Genomic DNA, 22,178 nt, shown 5'->3' on the forward strand with positions numbered 1-22,178 from the left:
TCCTGAGCTCAGTATGACCTAAATTAAGCACAGGAGCTGACAAGAAATCTCTGTCTTGGCAAGGTGGAATCTCCAGTCCATCCCACTGTAGGCAGTACCCATTTACCTTGTTTTAGGCCCCTGTAAGTTTTCTATTTTGATCACTTAGTGGTACAAATCTACCAGAAAGAAAAATAAGCCATATTTATATTAGTAGTATACTTCAAGGAACCAAAACATTTATATTGAATATTTGTACATAATTTTAATAATCAAGATCAAAAAGAAATGTACACAAGTGATCTACTTTAAAAATGTAAACATCTAGGAATCAGATACATTGTATATTTCTGATACATTGGACCTAGGAACACAGTGAAGATGACAAAATATAAGTTTATAATGCTGTCTCTGAAATTTGTTCTAAGCAATGGAAAAGAGGTCAGCAATTGGAGTCAGAGTTGGAAATGCTGGGTTCAGGTTTTGTGATCCAGGGGAGACCAGTTAGCCTCCCTGGGTGGTGGTTTCTTTAGCTATAAGATGATGAGATTAAAGAGGAAGATCTTTAAGGCTTCTTCTAGCTTTAAAAATTCTATGCTCAATAAATATTTGTTGCTTTGAACTTAATAATTGCTAATTAATAATTGCTTACTTGGGAGCTTATGTTACACACTGCATATAAGAGTCTTTAGTCAACTGATCCACAAGTGAAAACAAGCTGAGCATTTACTGAATAAACTCCCAGTCACTGGCCCAGCAGGTTGTGATTTCACCTTCGTGGTAGTTCTCTGGTGAATGTGTTTATATGGAGGAAACAAAGTATTCCATAACAAATTGATTTAACTCTATTAAGCAGAAACATCTGCTGACTGTGTAGCATTTCTAGATTTTAGGCTGCTGTTTTTTCTTAAACCCTGAAAGAGTAAAAACATTTCAGGTTCCCATTAAGATATGAAGACTCAGAATCAATCAGTGGGTACCAGTGATCCTCTGCAGTGTGTGAGACGTGTTGCTAGATGTGCATGGGAATTAAAGTATAAAACAGAGTGTTTATGTATAAATAAAACACATAACATATGCATTTGGAAGAGATAAAATATAGAGGTGTTTTATACTTTCTGTTCAATTATTTGCTCAGTCTGTATATTCATGAAGTATACATTTGGTTGTGATGTAACGTATTTATCAGTGGAAACAAGGGCTAGAATTATGCAATGAAGAGAGATCATCTAGGAAACATCAAGTGTCCTAATTGTATTTAATATTTCACAGCCTGAGAGCATTTCTGACTCATTTAGAATGATACTCCCTGGAAGATTCTGGACAGGCTCTGTACCCTACATTCTTCATATAGTAGAGTGCAATCTGAAGTAATAGAAGGAATAGAAAAAGCATCTTGAAGGGTTTGAATTCTTAAGTCATTTAACCCCCCCCACTTTTTCTATTTTTTCCCCTATTCCCCCCCTATTTTTTTACTAAAATAGAATTTTAATAAAGTACACATACCATAAAATTGGCCATCTTAACTGTTTTTAAGTATACAGTCAGTGGTATTAAATACATTCACATTGTTATGTAGTTATCACCACTGTCCATCCCCACAGCTCTTCATTTTGTGAAATTGAAACCTTACACCTACTGAGGAATAACTTGCCATTCTCCTCTCACCCCAGCCCTTGGCAACTAATCACCATTATCTTTCTGTCTTGATGATTTTGGCCACCCTAAGTACCTCATATAAATGGAATCATACAGTATTGGTCTTTTTGTGACTGGCTTGTTTCACTTAGCACGATGTCTTCAAGGTTCATCCATGATGTAGCATATTGCAGAATTTCCTTTTAATATAAAAAATTAGGTTCTTGAACTCTTGCAGGTATTTGCTTTTGTTAATTAAAATTTTTAAATAGAAAGCATTTAAAAGAAATTTGTTTTAGTTTTCTAGTTAAGTCAATTTGTAGAATGTTCTATTTCAGGGCTTTTTATTAAAGACATTTATTGGGGTTGGTAATTTATCATTGGTTAAATTAGGCAGGCTATGATGATCATTTATCATAACTGTACATTGTATGTGATGCTTTAGAATTCCCTTTTAGAAGAAGCTAAATATTTTTAATTAAGTAAATAAATATCTAACTTCTAGCTTTTTTTCTTGCTTAATGTTGGTCATCCAAGTTTCAATATGGAAATAATGGTCATGTGTCACTATTAAGAAACTGGCCTTCAGAATGTATGACTTATTCTTCTTCCATTTCCTTATTATGGTTGTTGAGTCTTCTAGGCTGGAGCTAATCATCAGGCCAAACCCTTCTTTGGAATATGTTTTGGTGTATGGTCAGAGACAGGCTGAGCTGCTCATATGTTACCGTCGCTTGAAGGAGGCAGGTTAGACACTTACCTCTGTTTAAAATCTGATAGTGATGAGTACAGATCACAGTTTGTATCCACCATATCCAGGACTGGAACAATTAGAATTTTCATCTGCTCTCCCTGTTGACAGTGTCCAGGATGCTGAAGTCAGGTATTTGGTTTTATCCTTTTAAAGTTTTATGATTACAGTACGAAAGAATTTTTGTAAGTGAATTTGCTCTTTCTTTATGAACACAGCTTATGAATTTATCAGTGGTTTTTATCATGTTGAACTGAAATTTGGTAAGTAATTGGGCTTGTGAATTTTTGGTTATCCAGTCTTTTGCCTTATTTTTTTTATTTTTATTTTTTTAAATTAATTTTTATTGGAGTATAGTTGCTTTATAATGTTGTGTTAGTTTCTACTGTACAGCAACAAAGTGAATCAGCTATATGTATATGTATATCACCTCTTTTTCGGATTTCCTTCCCATTTAGGTCACCACAGAGTTCCCTGTACTATACAGTAGGTTCTCATTAGTTATCTGTTTTATACATAGTAGTGTATATATGTCAATCCCAATCTCCCAGTTCATCCCACCCTCCCTTGCCTTATCTTGAAAGACACTGCAGTTACTTTGTCTTTAAAGTTCTTTATATATTTATCTGAAATTATTTTTTTAATTGAAATTTTGGCCTTCATACCAGTATTTATTTAAATCTGTTGAATAATAATTCTCCAATCAAAATAAGTTTATTATATATGTTTAATAAAAAGGAATTTGCATACATATATAAAATTATTTTTTAGTACCTATAGCTTGGCACATTAGTAGAAGTAGAAATATTTATGGGTTTTTTTAACCTCAAATTAAAAGTAGGTATCAGGTTTTATGCAAAGATTGCAGATTGATAAATTTTAATTTTTTTGTCAACCACTTATGGATATCACATGAATGTCATTCAGCTTTTTAGTTGTGTCATCAGTCAAGCCAAATTAACCTGCCATTTCAGTATGGTTTCAAATGTTCAAATGGATAAATTGTTAACATTTCAGTAGCCATATTATAAATTGAAAATCACATGGAAATATAGGTCCTCAGGAATGCCAAGGAAACGTCCTTAAATAATGTACATACATCTTGTCAGAATAAGAAGAGTGAGGGGCTTCCCTGGTGGTGCAGTGGTTAAGAATCTGCCTGCCAATGCAGGGGACACGGGTTTGAGCCTTGGTCTGGGAAGATCCCACAGGCTGCGGAGCAGCTAAGCCCATGTGCCACAGCTGCTGAGCCAGCGCTCTAGAGCCCGTGTGCCACAACTACTGAAGCCCATGTGCTGAGAGCCCGTGCTCCGCAACAAGAGAAGCCACGGTAATGAGAATCCCGCACACCGCAGCGAAGAGTAGCCCCCACTCACCGCAACTAGAGAAAGCCCACGCGCAGCAATGAAGACCAAACGCAACCAAAAATAAATAAATTTAAAAAAAGAATGTTTAAAAAAAGAAGTGAGGTAGAGTATCAGAACTGTACTAAATTTTTTTGTTAGTGTATCATTCTAATGCTTTGGTTAGAGTTTCATATTCCTAAGGAATGACAAATGGGGATTCAGGAATTGGTAAGATTTTAAATTTTTATTTATTTTGACCCAAAACATTTGATCGATGGAATACTCTCCAGCAATAAAAACGAATTAACTATGGATACACACAACTTTAATATAGCTCAAGTGAACTATGCTGAGTTAATAAAGCAAATCTCAAAAGGTTACTGTATGATTCCATGTCTATAACATTCCTGAAATGACAAAATTATGGAGATTGGGAAAAGAGTAGTGGTTGCCAGGGGTTAGGGATTGGCTTGGGTCGTAGGAGGTGGGTGTAGCTATAAAAAGTTGTACAAGGAATCCTTGTGATGGAACTGTTTTGTATCTTGACTCGAGTGGTGATTACATGAGTCTACACACACACAAATGAGTGCATGTAAAACTGGTGAAGTCTGGTTGGTGGATTGTGTCAAGGTCAGTTTCCTGGTTGTGATATTGTGATATTGTACTATGTTTATGCAAGATGTTCCCACTGGGGGGAAACTGGGTGAAGAGTGTAGGGAATCTTTCTGTACTATTTCTTACTACTGCATGTGAATCTACAATTATCTCAACATAAAAAGTTGACTTTAAAAAATTCTCTCAGTGACATACCTTTTCTTACTTCATAGGTATTGTCTGTTCTAAATACAAGTACGCTTTATAATGAGCAGTGATACTACTTTATGGAATACAAATCCTCTCAACTTTATTGTTCAAAAGAAGATGCTGGGTCCTAAAACATGCTCAATTTGTTTCTCTGCCACCGTTCCCTCTATGCTTCTTCCCAAAGCAGTATACCTAAGAGTAAAATAAAACAGGAAGTAGTGGTGGTGGCGGCATCAAGGAAGAGGAAGAATAAGTGATAGCAGATCTTTGATTTAATGAACTCCTGCAGTAAGAAACTCAGGCTGAGGAAATGTTAATCATATTTAGATAGTGTATTTCACCTTCAAGGAGTGTGTGTGTGTGTGTGTGTGTGTGTGTGTTTTGCTTTGCTTTGCTGCGCCACGCAGCCTGAGGGATCTCAGTTCCCTGACTAGGGATTGAACCTGGGCCATGGCAGTGACAGCCCCTAATCCTAACCACTCGGCCACCAGGGAACTCCCTCAAGGATTCTTTTGGATATGGCTTCTTTTATTCAGTGTAATGTCTGAGAGATTCATCCATGTTTTTGTGTATATCAGTAATTTGTTCTTTTTATTACTATCTGGCATTCCATTGTATCATTATACCACAGTTTGTTTATTCATTTTCTGTTAGTGGACCTTTGGGCTTTTTTCAGTTTTTAGCTACAGACTGAGAAAATAATTGTAAATCACATATCTGATAAAGAACTTGTATTCAGAATAAATGAAGAACTTTTAAAATTCAATAATATGAAAACAACCCAATGAAGAAATGGGCAAAAGACTGACATGTCACTACAGAGGATATATGGATGGCATACACGGATATTTGTAACATCACTAGCCATTAGGGAATACAAATTAAAACCACATTGTATATGCCTATTACAGTGGCTGAAATAAAAAATACTGGCGATAGCAAGTGCTGTCAAGAATGTGGAGCAATTGATACATTGCTGCAGCTACTCTGCCAAACAGTTTGGTAATTTCTTATAAAGTTAGAGACCTTTAGCCAATGACCCAGAGATCTTACTCCTAGATACTTGCCCTAGGTAAAGGAAAACTTTATGCTCACACAAAAAACTGTACATGAGTAATGTTTATAGTATATCAGTCTATAATTGCCTCAAACAAGGGACAGCCCAAATATCGTTTAGTGGGTGAATGCATAAATAAAATGCAGTACATCCACACAATGAAATATAACTCGGAAAAAGGAACACTACTGAATATACAGTTCAGTGGGTTTTAGTATATCGAGAGTTATGTAACCATCACCACTATCTAATTCCAGAACATTTTCTTCACTCCAAAAAGAAACCCCACACTCATTATTAGTTACTCCCCATTCCCTTCTCTTCTCAATCCCTGGCAACCACTAATCTACTTTCTGTCTCTATGGAATTACCTATTCTGGACATTTCATATAAATTGAATCATAAAATATGTGGCTTTTTTTCTTTCTATCTCTTTCACTTAATGTTTTCAGGGTTCATCCATATTGTAGCATGAGCCAATACTTAATTCCTTTAATGGCTGAATAATATTACATTGTCTGAATATACCACATTTTGTTTATCTGTTCATCTGTTGCTTAATATTTGGATTGTTTCCACATTTTGGCTGGTATGAGTAATGATACTTCAAACATTTGTGTATACATTTTGTGTGGACATGTTTTCAGTGTTGGGGATTATATATCTAGCAGTAGAATTTGCTGGGTCATATGGTAACTTTAACTTACTGAAGCATTATCAAACCGTTTTCCAGTGCAAATGCATCTTTTCCATTCCCTTCAGCAATGTTTGTGGCTTCCAGTTTCTCTACGCCCTTCAAAATAACACTTGTTATTGTTAGTGGGTTTTTAAGAATTACTATAGCCATCCTAGTGTGTGTGTGGTGGTATCTCATTGTGATTTTGATATGCATTTCCCTTATGATTAATGATGTTGAGCATCTTTTTATGCTCTTATTGGCCATTTGTATATCTTCTTTCGAGAAATATCTCTTCAGATCCTTTGCCCATTTCTTAATTGAGTTTTTTTTTATTATTGAGTTGTATAAGTTCTTCATGTTTTCTAGATACTAAACCTTTGTCTGGTATATGATTTTCAGACATTTTCTCCCATTTTGTGGGTTGTCTTTTCACCTTCTTGGTTATGTCATTTGAAGGACAAATGTTTTTTAATGCTGATGAAGTCCAATTTATGGTTTTTGTTGCTTGTGCTTTTGTCATCATGTTTAAGAAATCATTGCTTAACCTATGGTCACAAAGATTTACACCTATATTTTCCTTTGAGAGTTTTATAGTTTTATGTTTTATATTTAGGTTTTGGATACATTTTGAGTTAATTTTTGTATATGGTGCAAGATAGGGGTTTAAATTCATTCTTTTGCATGTGAATATCCAGTTATCTTAACTCTTGTTTGCTGAAAAAGAGTATTGTTTCCACATTAAATTATCTTGATACTCTTGTCAAAAATCAGTTAGCCATAGATATATGTGTTTCTTTCTGGCCTCCCCATTGTATTCCATTGGTCTATTTGTCCTCATGTCAGTACTACACAGTCTTAATTGCTACAGTTTTGTATTAAGTTTTGAAATTGTGATGTGAGTCCTACAGTTAGTTTTTCCTTCCTTTTCAAAATTGTTTTGACTATTCTGGGGACCTTCTATATACATAAGAATTTTAGGATCAGCTTGTCAATTTCTGTGAAAAAGCCAACTGGGATTTCAGTGGGGAGTGCATTGACTCTATATATCAGTTTGAGGAGTATCATCATCTCAACAATATCAAGTGTTCCGATTGATGTACATGGGATGTCTTTACATTTGTTTAGACCTTCTTTAATCACTTTCAACAGTTTTTGTAGTTATCAGTATATAAGTCTTAACACTACTTTTGTTCAGTTCATTTCTAATTAGTCCATGATTTTTGGTGCTATAGTAAATGGAATTGTTTTCTTAATTTTATTTTTGGATTGTACATTGCTAGTTTATGGAAATACAACTGGTTTTTGCATATTGATCTTATATCCTGCAACTTTGCCAGATTTGTTTATTAGCTCTAATTGTGTGTGTGTGTGTGTGTGTGTGTGTGTGTGTGTGTGTATTCTTTAGGAATTTCTATATATAAGATCACATCATCTGCAAATAAGGATAGTTTTACTTCTTCTTTTCCAGTTTGGAGAGCCCTTTTCTTGCCTGATTGCCTTGGCTAGAATGTCCAGTTCCGTGCTAAATAAAACTCATGAGAGTGGACATCCTTTTCTTTCGCCTCATCTTAGGAAGAAAGGTTGCAGTCTTTTTTTTTTTTTTTTTTTGGCTGCGTTGTGTCTTTGTTGCTGCACGTGGCCTTTGTCTAGTTGCGGCGAGCGGGGGCTACTCTTCGTTGCAGTGCGCGGGCTTCTCGTTGTGGTGCCTTCTCTTGTTGTGGAGCACGGGCTCTAGGCGCATGGGCTTCAGTAGTTGCAACACACAGGCTCAGTAGTTGTGGCTCACGGGCTCTAGAGCACAGACTCAGTAGTTGTGGCACGTGGGCTCAGTAGTTGTGATGTGTGGGCTCAGTAGTTGTGGCTCTTGGGCTCTAGAGCACAGGCTCAGTAGTTGAGGCACATGGGCTTAGTTGCTCCGCGGCATGTGGGATCTTCCCGAACCAGGGATTGAACCTGTGTCCCCTACATTGGCAGGTGGATTCTTAACCACTGTGCCACCAGGGAAGTCCCAAGGTTGCAGTCTTTAATGATTAAGTTTGATGGTAGCTGCAGGGTTTTCATAGCTGCCCTTTATCAGGTTGAGGAAGTTCTTTTCTTTACTTTTTAAAATTTTTATTGGAGTATAGTTGCTTTACAATGTTGTGTTAGTTTATACTGTACAGCAAAGTGAGTCAGCTATACATATACATATATCCCCTCTTTTTTGGATTTCCTTCCCATTTAGGTCACCACAGAGTGCTGAGCAGAGTTCCCTGTGCTATACAGTAGGTTTTCATTAGTTATCTATTTTATACATAATATCAATAGTGTATATATGTCAATCCCAGTTTTCCAGTTCATCCCACCCCCTCTCCCCCCTTGGTATCCATATGTTTGTTCTCTGTTTCTGCTTTGTAAATAAGATCGTCTATACCAATTTTTTTCAGATTCCACATATATGCATTAATATATGATATTTTTCTCTTTCTGACTTACTTCACAATGTACGACAGACTCTAGGTCCATCCACATCTCTACAAATGACCCAATTTCATACCTTTTTATGGCTGAGTAATATTCCATTTTATATACGTACTACATCTTCCTTATCCATTCATCTGTTGATGGTCATTTAGGTTGTTTCCATGTGAGGAAGTTCTTTTCTATCCCTCATTTGAGGTCCCTTTCTATTCCTAGTTTGCAGAACCAAGGAAATAGAGGGCTGACTGCAGAGTTATACATGGATTTTCAACTCTGTGGGGTTTGGTGCCCCAACACCCTCCTTTTTCAAGGGTCAACTATATTATTATATATAATAGTAACATGCTCTCAGAAGTCAAAAGTATGCAAAAGGCCTATCAGAAATGTCACTCTCACTAATATTCCTCCCAAAATTGGTAGGTAATAAACTTTGGATTTCTTTTTATTTATCATGCTTGGGAGTCATTGGAGTTTTTGATTCTATGCTTGTGTTTAATTGGTTTATAAATTCTCAGCCATTATCTTTTCATGTGTTGTCCTTGCTCTATTCTCTTTCTCCTCTCCTTCTGAACTCTAATAAGCATATGTTAGTCTTTAGCACTGTGTTCCTCTCTTCTCATATCCTTTCTTTTGTATTTTCCATCCTTTTTTCTCTCCATGTTACATTCTGGAAGGTTTTTCCTGACCTACCTTCCAATTAACTAATTATCTTTTTGGTTGGGTCTGACCTGAATCTGTTCATCACAATTTTTTTTAAACATCTTTATTGGAGTATAATTGCTTTACATCGTTGTGTTAGTTTCTGCTGTATAACAAAGTGAATCTGCTATACGTATACATGTATCCCCATATCCCCTCCCTCTTGCGTCTCCCACGCTCCCTATCCCACCCCTCTAGGTGGTCACAACGCTCCGAGCTGATCTCTCTGTGCTATGCGGCTGCTTCCCACTAGCTATCTGTTTTGTTTTTTTTTAATTTTTATTTTTAAAATTAATTTAATTTAATTTTATTTTATTTTTGGCTGCGTTGGGTCTTCATTGCTGTGCACAGGCTTTCTTTAGTTGCCGCAAGCGGGGGTTACTCTTTGTTGCAGTGTGCAGGCTTCTCATTGTGGTGGCTTCTCTTGTTGGGAGCACAGGCTCTAGGTGCACAGGCTCAGTAGTTGTGGTACATGGGCTTAGTTGCTCCGCAGCATGTGGGATCTTCCCGGACCAGGGCTCGAACCCATGTCCCCTGCATTGGCAAGCAGATTCTTTTTTTTTTTTTTTTTGCGGTACATGGGCCTCTCACTGTTGTGACCTCTTCCGTTACGGAGCACAGGCTCCAGACGCACAGGCTCAGTGGCCATGGCTCACGGGCCCAGCCACTCCGCGGCACGTGGGATCTTCCCGGACCGGGGCACAAACCCATGTCCCTTGCATCGGCAGGTGGACTCTCAACCACTGTGCCACCAGGGAAACCCTGGCAAGCAGATTCTTAACCACTGCACCACCAGGAAAGCCCCTAGCTACCTATTTTACATTTGGTAGTGTATATATGTCATTGCCACTTTCTCACTTCTTCCCAGCTTACCCTTCCCCCTCCCCATATCCTCAAGTCCATTCTCTACATCTGCGTCTTTATTCCTGTCCTGCCCCTAGGTTCTTTAGAACCACTTTTTTGTTTTTAGATTCCATGTATATGTGTTAGCATACGGTATTTGTTTTTATCTTTCTGACTTACTTCACTTTGTATGACAGACTCTAGGTCCATCCACCTCACTAAAAATAATTCAATTTCGTTTCTTTTTATGGCTGAGTAATATTCCATTGTGTATATGTGCCACATCTTCTTTATCCATTCATCTGTTGATGGACACTTAGGTTGCTTCCATGTCCTGGCTATTGTAAATAGTGCTGCAGTGAACATTGTGGTACCTGACTCTTTTTGAATTATGGTTTTCTCAGGGTATATGCCCAGTAGTGGGGTTGCTGTGTCATATGGTAGTTCTATTTTTAGTTTTTTAAGGAACCTCCATACTGTTCTCCATAGTGGCTGTATCAATTTACATTCCCACCAACAGTGCAAGAGGGTTCCCTTTTCTCCACACCCTCTCCAGCATTTGTTGTTTGTAGATTTTTTGTGTTCATCACATTTTTAATTTTAGTTTTTATTATTTTTTAGTTTCTTCAGAATTTCATTTTGGAATCTTTTTTCAAATATGCTCTGTTACTTTTTGTATTTCCAGTTATATATTAAACATTTAAATCTTAATGAACTTGGTTTAAAAATCAAAAACACCTGAAGTTTCCTGGCTCTATTTCCAACCACTTTCTTTTCAAAGCTTTTTTAAAGAGAACTGTAGTTGTTACTATTCCCATTAGTAAGACAAACCATCTCTGAATGTAACTACCATAGATCAAGAAATGGAGAGCAATACAATCATCAATCCCAAATTTTAATCTCTTAATTATTTTTTTAAAGTGTTTGAAATTATTTAGGTAATACACAAATAAATTCTTATTGTGCAGTATTCAGGAATACAGAAATATATAGAGTAAAATATGAACATTCCCCTTTATTTACCCTTTCACCCCCCAGTCCTCTTTGTCATAGATGAACACTGTCAGTAGTTTGGAGATGATTCTTCTAGTCCCCTTTCAATACATTTAAACACACAGGCACACGTGTGCACTTTAATACAGCCTCCTAATCCTTCTAGATTCTGGCCTGTTCTTTTCATTCCTGATGGTGCTAGTACAGGCTCTGGTCATCACTGCTGTGGTTTACAAAAGTAACCCCCATTAGGTCTCCCTGCCTTTAGCCTTGTCCTCTTCAGATCTGTTCTGTTAATCACGTTTATCACTCTGCTTAAGACCTTTAGTGGCATCACATCCAGCATGCTATGGGATAAATTCTAAGCCCATTAATAGAGCATTTAAGGCCCTGTGAGGACTGATCCTTTCCTTTGCACTTTCATCTTGAGCAACTCCCTTCCTCAAACTCTGTATTCCATCAACTCTGAATTGAATCTAGGTTTTTTCCACACCGTCATAATGTCTGTGTCACTCTGCTGTTCGTTCATAGTTTCTCTTCTGTTGGAATGTTCTCCACCCCTCTTTTCCTCTTAAGTCTGATTAATACCTGCTAATCTTTTTAGTGTGGTGGTTAGGAACCTGGGCCTTGGGTTAACATTTCGGATTATTTCATTTAATTTCTTTAGAATCACAGTATTTAACTGCTGTAAACTTTGTTTTGTCATCTATGAAATTGGAATAATTTCTACCTCATAGAGTTATTTGAAGATTAAATGAGATAATAAATATATAAAGTGCTTAGCACAGTGTCAGTTTAACAACAACAACTTGGGCATCCTGTCTTTCAGCAAGACTGAGGAGAATATAGATGCACCTCTCTGTTGTGCATATCTCTAATACTACAGTTACACACGACTTTTTCACAGATTTTGAGTGGGTCTCCTCCATTAGACTTGGAACTCCTTAAAATCAAGGACTGTCATGTTTGTTTCTGTATTACTGGTACCAGGCACTGGCACGTAGATATTTAGTAAATATTTCTTAAATGTATGAGTTTGAAATAGCTAGACAGTGCAGGCTCTTTTGCACAGGAAGCTCATATAAGTGTGCATACGCTCCGTTCAAGTGAGATTTTTGTTTTCCTTTCTCTTTACAAGTAGTAAAGTCTTAAAATAGTAATTACATTTATTTCCACCACACTGAGCTGTGATGCCACAAGCTGGAAATACAGGGAAGCCATGGGAAGTTGGCACTCTCAGGGATTAGATCATTTTTCCATATTCAGTTTGTATTCTTGTATTTATGGAATTTGGTTTGAGGATAGTGAAAGTCCTTATTCATGTATAATTTGAGAATTGGATTTTTAAAATGTGTTTCTCAAGAGATATTTTGGTGAGATAATGCTTGACAGTCGAGTTGCTTTCCCTGTACCCCAACCCCCCAAGTTACAATAGTTCTTTGAGTGCTTACCAATGACAGACAATAACCCTACCAGATGTTATCTGTCTTCTATAGATGAAAAATCTCAGGCTTAGGTTAATTAAGTTATTCAGCCAGAAAGCTGAATTCAAACCTAGTTGCTCTGGTGCTCGTTCTGTTTCCATTACACCATACTGTTTTTCTAAATACACTGAAAATAATTTCAGTTTGAATTTATAGTATTTAGTAGTGCTTTTAGTTACTTAGTGACTATTTAAACATTTTAGTAACTAATAGAAACCTTTATAGTAAGATATTTAGATACTATTTAAAGATAAAGTTTTTTTAAGTTAAAATTTAAATTCAACTAGTATTTCTTTAAGGTATATATATTTTATTTTTAATTTGAATCATCAATAGATGGATTTATTTGCCATACCAGTGTTCTTAGACTTTGGCACACTTGTTTATTTCTTCCCATGTTGCATAATCCCTATGCATTATATTGGTCAGGAGGCAGGAATGTTGCAGATGTTTTTCTTTCGAACTTCAGCTTGCTCTAAGATTTGGAATTAACTTTTAGAATGTTCTGGGTATATCCCCCACATGCCAAATACCTGTAAATTTCTTTTCACATGGGCTGAAATTTTCAGATGTTTGGGTAAAATATATGTGAACACAGATGTTTTCCTTAAAAGCAGTTAATGATCAGAAAAAAGACCACAGTGTGGAAATACTTTAGGTTCCTCCTGTAATATGATCGGCACATAAATACTTCCTTCTCTTGTAGTTCACATTGTTCATTTTCTAAGGGGAGGAAATAACTAAACTGATAATTAAAACATAGTATTATGTATTATGTTGGTTTTTTGTTTGTTTGTTTGTTTTTTTCTCCCAGAGTAAACTAAATGATTTGGACTGACTAGGGCTGCTCCGGTCTGTGAAACTCACATTGTTTGCGTACTGTTGGCGGGCCTCATTAGGGGGTAAATTTGCTTTTTCTGTGTGTTTGCCAGTAACGATTCCTGTCTCTTACGGGAACTTACCATTTGGATTGTCTCCTTCCTAAACTGGCCAGTCTTACACAGTTCAGACCATTAGTTATTTTTCCTGCTCTCCATTTTTTTCCTATTATTATTTGGTTTTCAAGTATTTAAAGCTGAGGATATTGGTCTCTGAGATATTGCCTGGTTAGGGTTCGGCATCATGCCCAAATTTGTTGGGCCTCTCAGGGCCTGAGTTCTCTGTGCTTTAACAAATGAGCTACAGTTCTCTAGAGATCAGTGAAGCTTGTTTGTTGATCCTGTATTCTCTTCCAGAGGAAGTAGATCTTTGAGAATGTCTAAGGAAGGGTAAGTGAGTTTATTATTCTTTTCTCCTCATTTTTCTCAGTGAAGAGATGTTCTAGTCATCTGAGTGAACTGGGAGATTAATAAGCAGTGCTACCAGTCTGAGAGTGGAGATGGGGGGGTGAGAGATTGAAAGAAATTCAACTGAAAGTTTACATTGTTAGTGTTTCACATGTAATCTGCTGTAAAGTTACTCTTGCTATTTTGAACGACTGCATTGAGGATGGATGATCTTAATAGAAATTTAGTGAAATATAAGCACCCTGTTTACCCTGTGGTAAACTCATTTTGTTTTTCAGTAGAAAGTGTTTATGAAGATTGGAAGCAAGCAGTAGTATCTTACCAAAGAATTTTACATAGAAATAAGTGAAGTTTAAAAATTCAAATGCATTTTAAAATAATTTGTACCTTTAGAAAATGGTGTGAAAGATTGAAAAGCAGCCAGTGATATTGTTTTCTTTCTGGGCAGTGTAGACAAAAAATAATTTCAAGTGGAATCCCCTATTCCTCTGTATTTTGCAATATAAAATAGTTCTGTGTTAGGTTTTTTTATTGTCTTTATATTATTTTCTCTTATGTTTCAGAGTCTGAATTATTATTGATATTCTTTTTGTGACCACTATAATAGGTGACATGTCAGTTAATAGCTGCATACTGTTAATTATCTTATTTCTAGCCTTCAAGCATAACTAGACCTGGTTAATTTTAGAGAGACATTCCCTTTGATCACATAGGACATAGATTCCCTCAAAAATAAGTCTTTAAAAATACAGTGCAATTAAAATTTTTATTTTCTTGAAGCTCTTAATTTTTTTCTAATAGAAAATTTGAAATAGTTTCATAGCCTTGTGTTTAAAATTTAATCTAATCATGTATTGATTATGAGCAGAATAAAATTGGCCCATTTTACTGCTATTTTAAAACCTCATTATTGGGTAAAGAGAACAGCCATGGGTATAAATAATTCTGTATTATTTTTAGACCTCTCATGACATCACTAGAATTTTAAGGTTTCTTTAAATGTGAACATTATGAGAGGACTGCCTCTTCAGGTTTGTATGTTTTCTTTCCTTCCAGCACTGGCTACAAATTTAAGGTTTTTGTTAAACAATTTTTATGATAAATATTATCATGGATGCTGGTAATATTTGTCAGGCTCGTACAAGTGGTTGTTTATAAAGCTGGTTTATAGATTTAAGAAGAACTATATTTCTAGATGCAGTCAAAATTAGTACTACTTTCTCCCCTATGGTAAAGCATATGCTAGAATTGGTTAGTTAGAAAGGGCTCTGTATAAGTCAGAGGACACCATCAGGCCTGAGATATTCTTTTAGATTTATTTCTAGGGGCCCATGGGGTAGTTCTTGTACTGCCTGAATAGGTAATGAATAAGTGCATTTGAAATGCATGGATCATATATATGAAATGAGTTAGCTTTTATTTTCCTTTGCTACCTTTAGAAATAAATGGATAAATCTTCTACTTTGGGATGAAAAGAATTCTTATGTTCAGAATTTTGGTATGTGTGATATTTTGATATCTATAAAATATTTCCCTAATAGTAATGGGAAAGGATTGTTAGTAGAGTTAAATCATCAAAAATTATACTTGAGCCTTATGTAAACCTATAGTAATCAAGATAGTGTGGTATTAGTGTAAGGATAGATATATATAGATCATGAAACCTAATAGGGAATTTATAGACCCACACATATATAGTCAATTGATTTTCAGTAATGAAGCTATGGTAATTCAATGGCAAAAGGTTAGTCTTTATAACAGATGTGCTGAAACAACTAAACATTCATATAGGAAAAAATGAACCTCAACCTTTGCCTCAACCATATATAAAAAATAACACAAAAAGGATCATAGACCTAAATATAAAAGTTAAAAGTAAAGTGTAGGTGAAAATGTTTGTGAATTAGGTAAAGACTTCTCAGAAAAAATACATAAAAAAATAAAAACATGGAAGACAAAATTGATAAATTGAGCTTCATCAAAATTTTTTTAAAACCCTCTGCTTTTTGAAAGACAACGTTAGGAAAATGAAAGGGCAAGCCATAGACTGGCAGAAAATATTCTCAATACATATGTATCTGATAGAGGACTTATTTTATCCAAAATATATGAAGAATTCTTATAACACAATAATGAGACAAACAACCCAGTTTATAAATAGTTCTTCACACAAAAAGACATGGCCACTAAGCACTTGAAAAGATGCTCCACATTATTAGTCATTAGGGAAATACAAATTAAAACTACAGTGATACATCACTGCAGACCCACTAGAATGACTAAAATTAAAAACACTGACAATGTGGAGCGACTGGAATTCTCATGCATTTTGCATGAGAATGCAAAATAAAAATACATTTTGGCAATGTCTTTTAAAGTTAAACATATACTTACTAATGAACTAATGAGTCCACTTCTAGGTATTTACTCCAGGAGAAATGAAAGCGTATACCCATGCAGATTTGTACATGAGTGTTCATAGCATCATTATTTATAATAGCCAAAAACTGGGAACAACTCAAAATATGCATTAACTGAATGGATAAACAAATTGTGCTATATCCATGCAATGGAATACTACTCAGGAATAAAAGAACTGATTTTTTAAAAACAAATTTATTTATTTATTTATTTATTCATTCATTTATTTTTGTCTGTCTTGGCTCTTTGCTGCTGCGCACGGGCTCTCTGCAGTTGTGGAGAGCGGGGGCCACTCTTTGCTGCGGTGTGTGGGCCTCTCATTGTAGTGGCTTCTCTTGTTATGGAGCACGGGCTCCAGGCACGCGGGCCGGAGCAGTCATGGCTCACAGGCTTAACAGTTGTGGCCCGTGGGCTCCAGAGCGCAGGCTCAGCAGCTGTGGTGTGCATGGGCCGAGCTGCTCCGCGGCACGCGGGATCCCCCCAGACCAGGGCTCGAATCCGTGTCCCCTGCATTGGCAGGTGGACTCCCAACCGCTGTGCCACCAGGGAAGTCAGAGCTAATTTTTGATACATCTAACAACATGAATGAGCCTCAGAAGTATTGTGCTAAGAAAAATGACCAGACACAGACTACACGGTGTTTGATTCCATTTATCTGAAAGCTCTAGTGACAGAAAGCATAGATCAATGGTAGTCTGGGGCCGTGGGTTGGGGAGGGTATTGCAGAAGGACATGAGGGAATATTTTGGGTTGATTGGGGTAGTTGTTACATGAGTGTATACAATTGCCAGAACTCACCAAACTTTGCACTTAAAATGGGTAAATTTCACTTTAAGTAAATTATACCTCAATAAAGTATATACCTCAACTTGTTTATTTAAAATTCTGTAAATAGTTATTGTTTATGTATATTCAGGGGAATATATTTGGGAAGATACAGGTGCTCTAGGATGTGTAATGCAAGGAAAAATGCATTCTCCTTTCAGTGTCATGATTGAACTCTAGTCTTCTAAAGCTGTTAGAAAGCCTTTTATTACTAGAGCTATTGTCCTTTAGATGAGAGACCAGAATCAGTTTTGGCATTTGCTTTTATTTTAAATTCTAGATTTTGACCTCTCTTTTCCATTATAGGTACAGTCAGTATACTTGTTAATTTGGTCTAATGATAACATGGATAAACATATTTTCTTCTCTAATTTTTATCCCACAGAATTCAACCTTAATATTTTGCTGCATTTTATAAATTATCTTCTACACACTGGTTTTTACTTTTAAAAGTTGGGGAGAAAAAGTAAAAAAGAATTTAGGGGGAAATAGAAAAAAAGATTGGAAAAACCTGTTTTTAATTCAACTGAGATTTTAGAACAGTAAATTTGTTTTCAGAAGTACTGACATTGTTTCTGGTTTCTCCCTTAATTTATGTATCCTTCATTTGTTAGTCCTCTTTTTTATTCCCCACCATTCTGCTCTCATTACTGCAGTTTCTTCGTTTGAGATTGAAGGTGAAGGGAATTTTAATGTCTGTTTCTTAAAGAGAATCTCCTTAAAGTATGCTTTGAAGTCTTTGGGGGAAAGATAGCATGATCACTACTCTTAGTCTTTTATCGCTTTTAAGATACACATTTTTTTTTCACATTTAGACATCTCTGAATTTGGGCTACATCCACCTAGAATTAAGTTGAGTTCTTCTAGAAAGAGTTTCATTTCTCTCAGTCACTTAGGGGCAATATTAACCACCCTAGTAGTGTAAATGCAGACCACAAACCTACCTGACTTAATTGTTCAAATTCTCAGGGGGAGGATTTTCCCCTTCCTTGGACTCACTGTCAAGGCTGAGATGTACAAATGTCCTTATATGCTTTTTCTTTGTTGCAGATTTATTTCTCCTTTTTCCTTGTATTATGGGTATTGCCCTTTGATAATCCTAGCTTTATGAGGTTGACTTTTCTTGGGCATCCCTCCCACCCACCCCCCCTTGCCCTTTGCTAGTGACATATAATATGGGTGAGTTTTACAATTGATGGCATCTTAAATTTTAATCATCTTTAATTTTGTTCTGTGCATGCCTCTACATTCTCTTCTTTTTACTGGAACTTATTTATATTGAGTATTTGAGAAAAATTAATATTATAATTAATTCACATATTATTTTAGAAATGATAATATGCTTGTTCAGACTTTCAAAGTACAGGGTACTATTCTCATGGTATAATCTGATAAACAAAATGTATCACCCCTGAGGATGATCCTCAGAGAAAATATTCAGACAAATTAGTAAGAAGTTATTGGTTGCAAATTTATGAAGACAAAAACTTATGCTTAAATGACTTTTGTTTTTATAATCTAGTCTAAATTTTCTTGTTGTGTCTGTATATCCATGGTATTTAAACTTTGAATTTTTAAGAATCCATTTCATAAATTAGAAAGTTTTTATTTTTTTAAAATTTATTTATTTATTTATTTATTTATGGCTGTGTTGGGTCTTCGTTTCTGTGCGAGGGCTTTCTCTAGTTGCGGCGAGCGGTGTGCGGGCCTCTCACTGTCGTGGCCTCTCTTGTTGCGGAGCACAGGCTCCAGACGCGCAGGCTCAGTAGTTGTGGCTCACGGGCCTAGTTGCTCCGCGGCATGTGGAATCTTCCCAGACCAGAGCTTGAACCCGTATCCCCTGCATTGGCAGGCAGATTCTCAACCACTGCGCCACTAGGGAAGCCCCCTTTTTCTTTTTTTAATCACTAGCATTCTTTTACTGAAGAATGGAGACATAAAGGCAGAATGAGGTCTTGCCATTATGTTTTTTAAAAGAATAGCTTTATTGAGATATAGTTCACATACCATTCAGTTCACCCTTTAAAGAGTACAATTCAGTGGTTTTAGTATATTCACAAGAGTTGTGCAGCCAACAGCACTCTCTCATTTTAGAACATTTTTATTATCCCCCAAGGGAAACTCCCCATTCCCTCTCCCCAAGAGCCTCTGGCAGCCACTAATTGCTATTAAGGTTTTAGTTTAAATTTAATTTTTATTTCTATTAAATACTGTGTCCGGTCTTTACCAGGCCCTATGCTAGTTTTTGGGAAGGCAATAAATCCTGACCTCAAAGTTTATAATCCAGTAAAGAATAAGCGAATTAAACACATACTTTATGTATATGATAAAATATAGAAATAAATGATTTTGAGCATTCATACTGCTCACATGGATCACAACTTTATAGAATTTTAGTTGTTGGTGAAATTTCTTTCATTAACTAAAAAAGTGATCTGAGACCCAGAGGCATCACTGTTACATAGTTCTCTGGCATGGCCAGAATAGTTTCTTAAAGAAATCACTTGAAATTGCTGGGTCTTGAAAAATAAGATAGAGATAACTGAGAAGGTCATTTCAGGTATGGGGAACAATATAAACAAAACCTCAGGGCACTTTTAGGAAATAACAAGTAGTTCATTTTGATTATTAGAGCAAATGGTGCATGATGTGGAGCAACATGAGATAAAACTGATTTTGGAAAGATCTCCATCTTTCCAAGGCTTTGAACTCCTTGAAGATATAAAAATTTGTAATATATTAGTCTGGTGGTAGGTAGTGAGGAATGTCTAAAAGTTATTAAGTAGGTGATTATAGAGCTGGGCATTAGGACAGTGCTTCTCATGTATGTTAGAGGACCAGTTTTTTTTTTAATTCTATTCTGTTTCAAATTGATACACTTATAATAAAAATGAATTACTAGAAAAATGAAAACATAAAATGTAAGTATACATTTTTTGTTACTGTGTTCAATAAACAAAATTTTTTTGTCGAATTGCTATAAAAGTTTCTAAATACTTGCAATTTCTTGAATTACTAACAACACTTCACAAACCAGCATTAGTCTGTGGACCACACTTTGAGTAGCACTACTTCAAAGCAATTAATTTGGCATTAGTGTGCAGGCACAGCAATTGGGAGATGATTGCTGGAGAGTTAATGAGGACCTGGATAAATTGTTAGTAGTTTAAGCTGAATGGAAGATCTGGATTAGAGACATTTGGAAATTTAAATGAAGGCAAGTGAGATGATATGAATTTGAGGGAGAGGAAAGAATCAAAAGATGTTAACTGGATTTTAGGCTTGAGGGGAAAATGAGAGTGCCATAGCAGAAATAGAAACTAGTTGGGGAGAAAAGATACTAAATTAGGTTTTCAACAAAAATTCACATTATAGCATTTTTCTGTTAACACACACACGCACCCGCACCATTTGGTTGGTAATCTAAATTTGGCAGTCTCCAAAAAGCATTGTAACTTTTTCTTTTCTTTGATTGTAACAAACTTTGAGTAATATAATTACACAAACCCATAACCAAAACATGCCTAGGAAGATTTTTTTACTTGCATCCTTATTCTCATTTATTGCTTCAGTAACTGTTATTGGGCCTTTGGCCAGGAACTTGTGACTCTTAGGCAGGGGGAGGAGCTAGGGATAAAGTTCACCAGTGCCAAAGAAATTCTATTCCAAATGGATTTGTGTGGAGCAACAGTGATATCCAATGACAAGTTAAATTAAACACAGAGGTGTTTTCTCCAACACTGTCTCAGAAGATACATGCTGTTGAGGGGGCCTGGTTCAGACTGAAACAGTCTTTTTGAAGTAAGGTTAAAGTCACACACAAAGAATTATACTAGGGTCTTGAAGAAGAATTTTGTTATGTGACTTCAAGAACTAGTTGACTCTGATAGTTGCACACTTTGCAGAACGGCAACCAGTGACAGATGAGGTAATACTGCTTTGAATTATGAGTTAAATCTCAAAACCATTAACAGTTTGCTATTTACAAAATTCCAAATTTAGTAAATTGCATGTTCATGTTCCTTAAGTGTAAGAATACTAGATCCCTGTTCTTAAAGCACATTATATTAATAGTCCTATTTCTTTTGATTAATATCTATATTTATTTGGATAGCATTTCTTTAAGTTTTATGCCTTACTGCAGTGTTATATAATAGTAAAAACTGTTACATTTGTCTTTGTGTTGAATTCTGTGCCTGGTTTTACAGTGTTTCTGGGTCTGTCTCCTAAAGATTGTGTCTCTTGTTTTAATGCTGAAATCTATATCTTGCAAATGACTTAGTATGTAGGAATTTCTGGCTGATAATTGCATTTCAAGGTTGGATGCTTAGTTCAGTCATGCTTTCTAGGGTGGCAACTTTGTGCTTTATTTAAAGCAAGCTTCTGAAAGTTAGTTTCACAAATATATTCAGGCTCTTGAAGATAGAAGTGGAGTATGTTCCACTGGTTAATAATTTAGAAAAGTGACACAAGTTGACTGGCATTGACAAAGATACAGTCAGGGTCCTGGGACCAATAGAAATTTTTGGATTCCCCAAGCAGATAGAATATTTTCATTTTAAATGTGTGGTGGAACAGTGAGCCAGTCTTTTAATTGACATAGTACCTAACACTTTCTTTTATTATAATAGTAAAGAATAGTTACTAGTTTGAGGCCAAGAGATCAGTTTCTCTTTAAGACTATGTTCTGGAGATGTGGTATTTCTGGCTCAAGGCTGCCTCTCTGCTGAAGTCAGTGCATACTTTCAGCATTTGCATGTTTATTATCTTTGTAAATCATAGCATATATATTATTACAGTTCTCTATAATGCAGCTGTTCCATTTTGTCATCATAGCTTTGCTTATGCACTTTAGATATTCATGTACGAATTAGATTTAATTCCCTATTGCCCCCATCTCCCATGTTGTAGCA

The 22,178-nt window shown here is 35.9% G+C and overlaps 1 protein-coding gene across 4 annotated transcripts in view; it reads left to right on the top strand.

The window, feature by feature from the left end:
- The window catches only part of NT5C2 (5'-nucleotidase, cytosolic II), a 105,451-nt gene that overhangs the window by 33,870 nt on the left and 49,403 nt on the right, over positions 1-22,178 (top strand). Inside the window, exon 1 of one of the 4 annotated variants that reach the window (XM_060100108.1) lies at positions 2,275-2,364. The exons of the other annotated variants lie outside the window; for them this stretch is intronic. Within the exon in view, the coding sequence (XP_059956091.1) occupies positions 2,339-2,364 (26 nt within the window). The 5' untranslated portion in view covers positions 2,275-2,338. Of the gene's footprint in view, positions 1-2,274; positions 2,365-22,178 lie in introns of those variants that run through there. 4 annotated transcript variants of the gene reach the window in all.

This window comes from Mesoplodon densirostris, chromosome 1, assembly GCF_025265405.1.
Source record: "Mesoplodon densirostris isolate mMesDen1 chromosome 1, mMesDen1 primary haplotype, whole genome shotgun sequence".
NCBI classification, from domain to species: Eukaryota; Metazoa; Chordata; class Mammalia; order Artiodactyla; family Ziphiidae; genus Mesoplodon; species Mesoplodon densirostris.